This window comes from Pundamilia nyererei, unplaced genomic scaffold (assembly GCF_000239375.1).
Source record: "Pundamilia nyererei isolate P.nyererei 1_Seehausen unplaced genomic scaffold, PunNye1.0 scaffold00090, whole genome shotgun sequence".
Taxonomy (NCBI): domain Eukaryota; kingdom Metazoa; phylum Chordata; class Actinopteri; order Cichliformes; family Cichlidae; genus Pundamilia; species Pundamilia nyererei.
Window position 1 is genome coordinate 71,236 of NW_005187491.1, and position 11,486 is coordinate 82,721.

An 11,486-nucleotide genomic window follows, 5' to 3' on the forward strand; every position below is an offset into this window, starting at 1 on the left:
TCGACGCTATGGGAGAAGAAGAACATTTAATGTCATGCTGCAGTGGGGTGAAAAGAGGTAAGAGATGAATAATTGCATGGTGTATCACGTGAAGTCCCGCTTAAGTAAGGTATGACTCACCTCACCCGATTGAGCCCTAACTATAAACTTTATCAAAAGGAAAGTTTTAAGTCTTAAAAGTTGAGACCACACTTTATATGTCAGGAGAACTATTTTAAATTTAGCATATATTCTGGAATTAGCAGGGAGCCAATGACGAGAAGCCAGTATTTAAGAAATAGGATCTCTCTTTCTTGCACCTGGTCACACTCTCCCTGCAGCGTTTTGGATTAATTGGAGGCTTTTTAGGAAACTTTTAGGGGGGAAAAGATAACACTGAATGACAATAGTCTAGATGTAATGAATGCATGAACTAGTTTTCCAGTATCAAATTATGGGCTATGGGGACGACCCGCTTATGATACTGATGATAAGTATCCTCATTTGTTCATTCTTTAGCAGAAGGAGGAGGAGGAGGGAGTGAGGGGGTTCTTGGGCTTTTAAAAGTGCTCACATCCCAGTTTCTCCTCTGTCCACCTCCTCTCATTTTGGTGAACGGGAGGACGGGAGTGAAAATATCTACTTCTCATCTGCAGTCGCTTCAGCAGTGAGAGACTCCTGGAGGAATTTCGGTCGGGAAATAGATACAAACACCTGCACCTGTGCCGAGGCTTCTTCGAGAAGAGACGCCGATTAACTTCAGCAAAGCCAAGCCGAGAAGTCTAAACATGAAGTAAGTCCTTTATATCTGTTTTGCGAATTTCATTAGTGTAAAACGCGCTTTTAGGTTTTCGACTTCTTTTTGTGCCGTGTTTGATATTTGTTTAAGCCTCTGACCTCGCTACGCATGCATTTTATTTCGAAACACCGTTTGCATTTCTATGGAACGAATTTTTGGGATCGTTACACTTGAAAGGCCGAACAATGAGTGATACAGCTTGGTAATACAAAGTAGTGCGCTAACAGCATCACTTAACAACCTCAGCATCACAACGTTACCCCAGAGATGTTTAGTGATAGCATGTGCAGAGCTAGATGTAATAATCGGATGTCGTAAAGAAAAAAGTAGTGATAGCACAATTTAAAAATAGGCTAGAAATAGAAGGAAAAGAATCAGCACATTGTGCATCAGGCATCAAAGGGGAAATGCTCATCTTGCAGAATTACTTGTTTTCAGGGTTTTGTGTCTTATATATTTAGCCAAATTTGTTATCCTTATGTTGCACCTGGTAGATATAAATATATGTAACCTGTAAGTAAGTAAGTAAATAAATCAATTATGGCAACAAAAAAAAAAGTATAAGCCAGTGGAAATAACTGTTCCATTAACATGCAATCAATACCTTAATACAAATAAAGTTTTAAAAATCTATTTATTTATTGATGTATTTCCTTTTTTGTTATTTTCTCTTTGGAGAAACAGTTTTAAAGTTAATTAGTTCAGGTTTGAGATGTGTTTTCTCCTCATTTAGCTGTAAAAAGTCACATATATTCAACACAATGTGCAAGTGTATGCATCAATTTTCAGTGCTGCATCAGAAATTATACAAAATTCATCACTGAAAGTCTTTTCTTGTCAGTCTCATATATAGGAATTCAAATAGGGTATTATTATTACTGTTCCACATGGAAAAAACTTTGATTTAAACTTGAGCAGTTAGGTGAACGTTTGCAGTCGGGAAAAGAAAAGCACCAGAACTCATGCAGATCTACTGTTTATTTTAGGGCCCAGTTTACATATTAACAAACTACTAAGTTCATTTTCCAAAGTCAAACCTTTTCGATAACTCTAAATAAAAAGAAACAGTCCTTCATTTGAATTCTGTGTAACCAACAATCCTTTATACAGAATCTATTTCTCATTCCAAATTCGGAACATCTAAAGTGTATCATAATCTGTGAACTTTTTTACTTTTGTCTATTCATCTTCTATATGTGAAGCCTGATCCAGTGGTTTAAATTTAGAGGTTTCAGTAGATCAACAGAGTTCTGGAAAGACAATTTATAGCGCTTCTGTTAAAATCCATTAAATACTGATTCACATACTTACACGATCACAGACCATATTACGCACTGTTCTTGAAAACCTGTTGCAGAGAAATCAAGACCAACAATTTGATCTCTGAACATTGCAGAAACTCATCAACTTTAATTTGATATGCAGATTGCTCTGGACATATGGGAGTCACTAAGAAACTTATTCTTTTGACCTTTAAATGTAATGTTCACACATTGCCTCAAGGAAATGGCTGCTATACAAATGGAATTACTGCATCTGTACAAACCCAGCACATAATAGATTTTAGAGAATGTAACAACCCTTCCATTTTTACATAACCACTTTCATGTAAGGACCAAGGTTTGACTTGGCTAATCTGTTTGAATTGATCAGCTTTACTTTTAATTCTAGAATCGTAAAAGGCATTACATCTTGGTGCATATCTGATCACTTCCTTTCATTTTTTTGAGTGGATATGGTAAATGTAATGTAAATGTTGCTGTTAATTTCTATTTAAGCATGTGGCGAGTGGAGTTTTCCAATAGGGTAAATTTTAACTCAATCAATTAGTTGTGGGCTCTCAGCAACAGATGATACAGCTGGCTCTCTGTGGGGGCCATAAGCAAGCAGGTCATTGTGTTCACTGCCCTTTCCCATAACTTCAAAAGGTGTTGCTTCTCTAAAGCAGCAGCAAATTTCTATCTCTTCCAAAAAGTATATAATGAAACCAGTGCTGTTGTTTTTTCTCACTTTGTCTGAGGCATAAGCCCTTAAAACTCACAGCAGATCTGCCTAATCGGCTTGTGGCACACAGACTACAACACACTCACACACACAAACTCACACAAGTCTAACGGCTGCTGTAGCTAACACCCAGAGACTTGTAGCTTATGGCTTTTGTCACTGCTTTAAAAGTTTTGCCCTCCAGCGCACAGAGTCAGCGGCTAACAGCTAACAAGACATGACTGCTGCCTGAGGCTGCCTGGTGAGCTGTTCCAAATCATTCCTGTGAACTTAACATCTCTCTCAGCACTCAGTCATGCTGTATGGAGCCTCTTTCTTCTTTTCTGCCTCCCCTATTCTCTTTGAGGTTTCCCTTGCTTCCAGCCCTCCCTGGCTGCTCCTTGCTTCCTGTCAGATTGTGTCAATTCGGGGTGGGAGGTGGGGGGTGTTCAGGTTGCCCCTGGAGATGGGCAGGCTGATCCATTCTAGGTGGTGTGATGTGGGACTGGTGGGATGGGGTAGTGAGGATCTGCCGAGGGGCGACAGGAGTTTACTGTGGGGGTCCTTTCTTAGAGAAAATGGAGGGGTACAGTGGAGGTCAGGTCTGACCAATGATGGGCTGGCAAGTAGTTTTTGAATCCATTCTTAAATCTGAATGACAGCAGCAAAAAGAGGCAGTTTTAGACTGTGTGGTAAAAGGCTTTCGGTGCTACTGAGTTCCTTTGCATTTATTATTTTCGAATCCTTTAATAAAAGTACTTATAAATTCTGTTTAAACTTCTTCTTTTTTCATAATTAATTTTGCCTAATATGACTTTAAAATCTGATGTCGGTTAGCATAAATATATATATATATGAAAATGCTTTTTTAAAAAGTGACAGTAACTTTAAACTGTACACAAACTGTGAACAGGTTATCATAAGTTCAGCAGTAACTTACTGCAGGCTAGATAGCAGTAAGATACTGTAAAAAAATGTTAACACGTTTTTAATATGTTTTTATTTTTAATACAATTCTTGCAAATGAAATTACAGTACAATGAAAAAAATTTAAAGCGACTTTATTGTAAATGCTATTACAATAGGATGTTTTTGCTGTAAAAATACAGTAGTAAAATATAGATTTTACAGTAGTAAAATAGACATTATATATATACATGAAATAACAACCTCTAAGTTGGTTTTGATTGTATTACAACTCAAGGTCCTAGTGTCTTTCAGAAGTGTAGCTTCTTCTACTGGTCACTAAAGCACACATACCACAGCTTTAATATGATTCAGTAAGAGAAAAAATTGTTTAATTGTTTGATCTTCACCATTGTGTAAATTCTGCTTACAGCTTTGATGCTAACTAACATAAGTAGATTTGCATGTTCCTTACTGTAAATAAAAGAGCTAAGGAAAGCTAAATCCATCCATCCCCTTTGTACTGCCAGTAAAGATCTGGGTCACCGGGGCAGCAGTCCAAGCACAGAAGCCCAGACCGCTCTCTCCTCAGCCAACTCCTCCAGTTCTTTTCGGGAAATACAAACTCTTTCTCCAAAGTGAAAACGATCTGTAAGGGTGAGACTAAGACACCTTTTGGAAGCTAATTTTTACCCCTCGTATCCATAATCTTATCAGGCTGGAGCACTGATGAACTTAACAGCATCACATAATTTACAAATATCTGAGGCAGTATTCTAAGACCTAACACTCAAAAAAACTACAAAAAGTGAAAAAGTGTGAAATAATTCTAAAAACTGTAAACTTAGCACTGCTGTCATAAACCTTTAGTGTGTCAAGCTTAGTGTAATTCTAAAGGTAGATTTTCCTTGAAATTCACAATGACAGAACTCCAATGTCTTCTTTTTTGCAAACACTTAACTGTGGTTGATGCTCTAAAGATGCAGTAATGCAGTCAACCCGTTTACAGAAATGTCAGCATGTGTGCTGCACTTAGCTTTCTGCTGGAGCATCAGCCCTCTCATCACATCCTGGGTAAAGTGACAAATGGGCCAAACTCTCACAAAGCTGGTGCAGTCCTTAAGAATGTAGTTCACCCCCTCTACCTCCTTCCTCCCTTCCAGCCTCAAATGACCTTTCCTGGCATACTTAGCGGTCAAACATCCTCTCTCTTGGCCTTCACTGCATTTCCCTTAAGGTGAAGTCACTGACTATTCAGTCACTTGTGATGCCTGACTTTGCACTTCTGTTGTTGACCAGAATGCATCCATTGCCTGGCAAAAAAGAGCTCTCTCTCTTGTTATTTTTCCTTCACTCTGTGTGTCTCTATAAACTTCATGCCCTGTGGAAATGTGGTCATGGTGGGAGGCTATGCCCACAGAGGAGCTGAATTATCAAGTGAGGGAGACAGATAGCTGATAGTTTGCAGAAAGTTTCACATCAGTGTGACCTGAAGATGAATAAAATGAGCATGGAAGATGCAATTACTGTCTTATTTATTCAAGCTTGTTCAACTATTATAGAAGTTATTAATGTTAGAATTTGAAATGATCTTAATAAAATATCTCTTTGTGTGAATACTTATGTGTAAGAACTTCTTTTTCTTCTTCTTCTTTTGTTTTTACAATATTTTCATATTTGTATGCTGCTTTTTATTCATTGATACTCTATGTGAGACATCTAAATCTCTCGCGTCTCAGATTTTATCAGCAAGTCAAGCTAGCTGGTGTTGTGCTCATTTAATAAATCCTAGTTTTGTAGATGAGATGTTGACATCCCAGTTATATTAAAAAAAAAAAAAACAGCAACCAGTAAGATTGTGGGTGAAATTGGAAATGCATTTGCTTTTGACAGCCTTAGGGGGTCATGCAAAGTGTTCTGCTTTTGGTTACTTTGCTCATCAAATGTGGGAACTCTTTAACAGTAACACTTAGTAATATTACATATGCAAAATTCCCATTGACAGAATTGAGTTCTATCTATTTGGCCAGGAGATATTGAAGTCAGCCAGTCAAATAAGCTAATTGACAAAAAAGTGTCAGACATCAGCATTTCATTTGTGCAACTATGTTTAAACGTTTTAAGATTATAGCTGGTAATCAAGCAGACAATCAGTCCACATATTTATTTTTTGTAAAAAGTGCAATAGTTGGTGCAATAGAATAGACAGAACTGAGTATCGTGCTTCGTAATTGGCATCGACACTGAAGCCAGCCCAGGCTTCAATGCTGATGCCAGCGACAGATGGGATTTCTTGAGGAGCAGCTGTTGGAGACCCTCTTTTATAGTGATGATGTACGCTAAACAAAAGCAGGGGAAGGGACTGTGTAAACTCTGTGGTAAAATATTAAGTTGCATAAAATAAAAATACTCATGTAAAATCAAACTTGTTTGAATTGTCTAAATTACATTTATTTATTTTGTTACCCACACCTTTTTATGTGCTGAGCTATACTTTGGTAATCTTTATGTAACATGTAAATGTTTCTCAAGGGCACTCTTTCTCATAAGACAAATTTTTAGTGAATTTCACTTTTCTTTTCTTTAGCCCGTTCCCATTTAAGTTTAGTGGATATCGGTACCTGTCAGTCTAAATCTCTGTTCGGTTAAATTGATTTGAACGGCCAGCTTTATCCCATGTGGCATTTCTCCCTTCAAAGCCTTCAAAGCCTTCATATTTATCCATTATAAGAGCCTTTGAGCGATTATTTATTAATCCTGTTTTGATTAGAAGTCTGTCTCTGCTGAGACTATAAAACAAACTTCAGTTTCTCTCGTCATCACGTGTTTAATACTCCTTTCAGTCAAAAGGAAACGTTCACTGACACAACTGTCTGATTCCAGAGTTGCACATTCATCTTCAGCTAAGGCAGACAGACAGTCCAGCTTCTTCTCCTCTCCACAGGCAACTTGTAAAAAGAGCTTGCATAAAAGATCTAAGAGTCTGAATGAACCATTTACTCTCATTCAGCCTCATTTATTTCCTCCTGTTGAACCTCTCGTTAATGCAGACCTGCCAGCGAAGTGTTGTCAGGTTTTGTCCCCTGTGGGAAGGAGTGACCTGCTCGGTTTTTGCTTGGTTGTGGTTGAATCATCTGGCCAATAATCTGCCATCTGTTGATAATTTTAACTAAAAAAAGAAAAGAAAAAAGAAATAGAAGAGGTTTTGAATTTAATTGTTGCTTTTTCTTCTCAACGTAGCTTTAGAAATAAATTACAAACTCATGAAGTTTTTTCTTTACTAAAAAATGGATTATAAGACTACTTCAAGTCCTAAGGCCACAAGCTGTTACAGTAGAAATTAAAGTATAATCAATAACTGACTGAGTTTTGGTCTTAACTTGCATGAAGAGTTCTTGAGGAAAGAATGTAATATTATAGCTCGGCAGCCTGTCTGCAACTTTTCGTAATATAAAGGCCTTTTCCTCTTGGATAAAAGCCTTTCACACTTTGTTTGTTAGTTGCCATTGTGAAGAAAAAGCAGAAAGGAGATAACATAAAATGGTGTAACATACCCTTAGGACTACCAAAAAATACAACAAAGGAAAACAGGACACCAAAAGACAATATGCTCAGGGTAACACGGGTGCTAATAATGGTAAATCTAGTTAAGCTGGAGGTTGGGTTTCAGTCTGACCCTCCGGGGAGTTTTCTAGAAATCAGAATTCAGCTCACACTCCACAGCTCCTGAAGTCTGACTCACAGCAGCCACAAAGCTCCAAGGACACACAGGCAGTCCTTCTCTCTGTCTCCTACACACACTCAGACTCACACACACTCAGACTCACACACAAAAGCGAAAACACCCGGGTATGTTTGAAAAGCTAGCTTTATGGGAACATTCATTCACATAATACATTGCATAGCCCCTTAAAATAACCTTAACTATCACAACTAACAGTCTAACCGTGACTTGAAGAAAAGTCTGTTAAAAATTGATCCGAACTTTAACCCTAAAACCAAGTTTTAACTCTCAAACAGGCCTCGAAAGGGTTGTGAGAAGGTTGCCATTGTAATTGTAATTTGAAGACTAAACTCACATCAAGCTCAATCTAAGAATAAGAATGATAATTGTACACACACACACCCACACATACAAGTTCAAAATATTTACCCAATATAACTAAAAATTAGTAACACAAACAACAGTGCTGATGAAAGTATTTGATTGTGACAGCCGGTCACGAACAAACTTGTTCATAATTAATTTATATAAAAGTTTAATCTGCACAACTTGTTTTAATATTATTCATCATGACTCAAGGTTTTTCTTTTCTCTGAACACCTGGGTGTAGTTTCCCATGAATATCATGAGCTAAATAATAAATAAATTTGTTCTGTTTTTCTGTATTTTCTGATTTTATCCACAAATAGCATGATTCTTTTTCCCACATAGTCAATAGTAAATGTAGTCAGAAATTGTAAATAATGGTTGAAGCAATTCATTAAATGCATGGCTGACAGCTGAAAATCATTTTCTTAGAGTAAACAAATAAAACTATTAGTTATAAACACAATGAATCTGGCTAGCTAAAGTAATGAAAAAAGCTGGAAATCATCAACTAAAAGTCAGTAAGGTGAAACAGCTGAAGCTGTTCTATCTCAGTGAATCATTATTCTTGGAGAATGCATCACTGAAGTATGCAGGCCCAGTCTTAGCCTCTCGTGGCTTTTAGTTTATTCTTGAAGGTGTTATTTTAATAATATTATAAAAAGTCGTTTGTGTTTCCTATCTGCAGTGTTCTAAATTGTATCTTTTGTGGTTGTATCAGCATTACTTTTGATGGCTACACTCATCATTCTCTCATTGTTTCCTGCAAAGATGCTCATGTTATCCGCTCACTGGCTTTATTAGACAGTTTAAACATGATATGAAAGCAGGTGTCACTACCTGTCTGCTTTGAGTTTGATGAATCTCTCAAATCAGTGCGTGTCTTTTTTATTCTCTCCTTAGTGAGACACTCATATTTGCAGATACTTGCTGTCAGGTGTTGTGGAACAGCAGCTGCAGCTGTCTACAATGTCACGAACCAAGAATGCTTAAAGGATAAAAGTAGTGCACTCTAAAAAGTTGCCTTCAAGTTTTTTAGTGAGGCTGCATCATTGGCACAAGAAGTCAAGTTCACACTGTTTTGTAGTTCTTTAAAAGCTGCATTTCAGCGGCTGACATCAAAAGTGTTTGACCCTTTCAAAAACGGGTAACTGCAGTTGTCATTTTTAGTAACAAATAAAAACCTAACAACAAACAAAATAGAAACAAGAAAGAAAACTGAAAAAGTGTCAATGTTTAAAAAAAAAGGCTTTTCATCGGCTTGTGAAATTGAAGTTACCAAAGACATGCAAGCACCTAAGTAGCTCTGAATGTTACATCATCCAGAGAGAAGAGTTATCCGTTTTAACTGTTGTTGTTGGGAAGGCTCAGTGATGTATTTTAGCAGGTTTTGGACAAAAATTGAGAAACAAATGATAACATGTAAAGCATTAGATTAATTCACAATATTGTAACACAAAAAATGTTTTATTTGTTTTTATTAAGAAAAATAATGACAATAATCCTTCCTGTGACAGAACCTTTGCTTCTTTTGCACTTCAACTCATCATTTATTTTTTTTAATTAATTAGAATTTTTTCTTTGTTTGTTTGATGAAAAGGGATTTAAATTTAATGCACTGGGTACTATAACTGAAAGTGAAGATAGGGTATTAGGAAGTAGTATGCCTAAAAGACATGTTGTTCAAACTGGAGAACTCCTCGTCATATTCAGGTTCACACATTATGTCCCTCTGTCTCCTTTCTTGTCTTTTACCCACAGGCTGGATGTGCCTCTGCGTGCGCTGCTGTGCGCCATCTGTTTCTTTGTCCTGCTGTCGCCCTCTACTTCCCTCCATGAGCCTGGTATGCACCTCTCCCTCCCTATCTCCGTCACTTTCACCACTGCCATCCACTACTGACATCCACAGCTTCATTAAATCACACCTGACCTCTAACATTTTAGGGCAGTAGGGTCCTCTTAAATCATTTGATGTCATCTATTGTTTTTGCTGACATGCACCCTGTGGAAGCCATGCTCAAAGGTATCTGAGTGTTCCAGCTAAAAATCAAGGTTAATTGATACCGCTATGTAAATGTAGCTCTTTCGTTGTGTCAGCAAAAGAATAAGAAAATTTAAGAAAAAGTAATCAAATGGCTCATTTTGTATATCAACAGGCAATCCCTTAACTTTTCATCTAGTACCATCATCAGGATGAAAGCTGTAACTGTATTTAGCTAACATTAGATTTTGTTAAAACATCATTGTGTCTACGTTTAAGAGAAGTGGCTGAGCCATGTTTGTGTGTCCCTAATTTATATAATATTACTAAAACACAAATATTTACACAATTGTCATCAATGAATAGTATGTATAATAACCCAAGAAGTAGCTAATTAAAATTGACCTTTTATGCTCATTTCTAGTTTCATTTCTTTCTTATTCTTGGGCTCTTCTAGAGCAATTTTATGTGATTCACATTTCCTTCTGGGTTTTGGTGCACACCCTCGGTTCATCCACTGTCTGACAAACATGAATTAAATGTAATGTCTCCCTCTCTTTAAGTCAACTTTCCTCTGCTTTGGTGATTCTTGCAAACATAACAGCAGGTGGGTGATACTGTCGTGTTCACAGCCAGAGCTGTGTGTCTGAGATGAACATTAGTATCCTTTTTTTTATACAGATAAGAGTAGAAGAAACTGTCTGAAACAGAGCATTCTGACCAGTCTAAAATCTGAGCTTTTCGGTCCCAGAGACACCGACACTGTTATTTAAAACCTCGGCCATGTTTCATATTTTACCCACCAGAGTTTGATTTTGAACTTACCAGTGACTGAATCACATCATTGTCCGCAAACATCACAGTCCACGGAGACTCCTGCCTGCCCACATCTGTCAGCCTGTCTATCACCATCGCAAAGAAGAAAGGGCTTGGAGACAATTTCTGATGTAATCTCGTGCTAACCTGAAATTCATCTGTCACTCCTATCACACACCTCAGCACTGTCTCACCGTCCTCATACATGTCCTGCACCAACCTCAAATACCTTTCTGTCACTTCTAACTTCCTCACACAATACCACAGTTCCCCTCTTGGCACCCAATCATATGCTTTCACTAGATACGCAAAGAAACAGCGCAGCTCCTGTCAAAGCAAACATCACATCTGTAATGCATGGAGCCATATTACCGCTCACTGATCGTCACCTCTCTCCTTAACCTAGCTTTAACACCTCTGTCACATATCTTCATGATATGGCTCATCAACTTTATCCCATCTGTAGTTATTACAGCGCTGTACATCACCCCTGTCCTTGAAAATCGGTATCAGTTCACTTCTCCACTCCTCAGGCATCCTCTCACTCTCCAAATTTGTGTTCAGAAATCTGGTTTAAAAGTCCACTACCCTCCCTCCAAGACATCTCCACACCACCACAGGCATATCCTCTGGACAAATCACATTCCTAGTTCCAACCTCTCCAAAGCTGCCCTCACTTGCTTTGTAGGAACCGTTTTTTCCATCTGTCTTATTCTCTCTCTCATTTTCATTCCTCAGTTCCTCAAACGACTCCTTCAACACTCTCAATACACTCTCTTCACTTGTTAGTATGTTACCACCTATATCTTTAATCATCCTAACCTCCGGCACATCCTTTCAAGTTCAGTCTTTCTATCTAGCCAAATGCTGCAAGTCTCTTTCTCCTTCCTTAGTCTCCAGCTTCACATACAAATCACTATAAGCCTTTTTCA

General features: G+C 37.8%; 1 protein-coding gene across 3 annotated transcripts in view; it reads left to right on the forward strand.

Moving 5' to 3' along the window:
* The first annotated feature begins 544 nt into the window (after positions 1 to 544).
* bcan (brevican) overlaps positions 545 to 11,486 on the forward strand; it is a 27,181-nt gene continuing 16,239 nt past the window's right edge. For all 3 annotated transcript variants that reach the window (XM_005739167.2, XM_005739168.2, XM_005739169.2), the window contains exons 1-2: positions 545 to 772; positions 9,519 to 9,601. In XM_005739167.2, the coding sequence (XP_005739224.1) occupies positions 768 to 772; positions 9,519 to 9,601 (88 nt within the window). In that variant the 5' untranslated portion in view covers positions 545 to 767. The remainder of the gene's footprint in view (positions 773 to 9,518; positions 9,602 to 11,486) is intronic.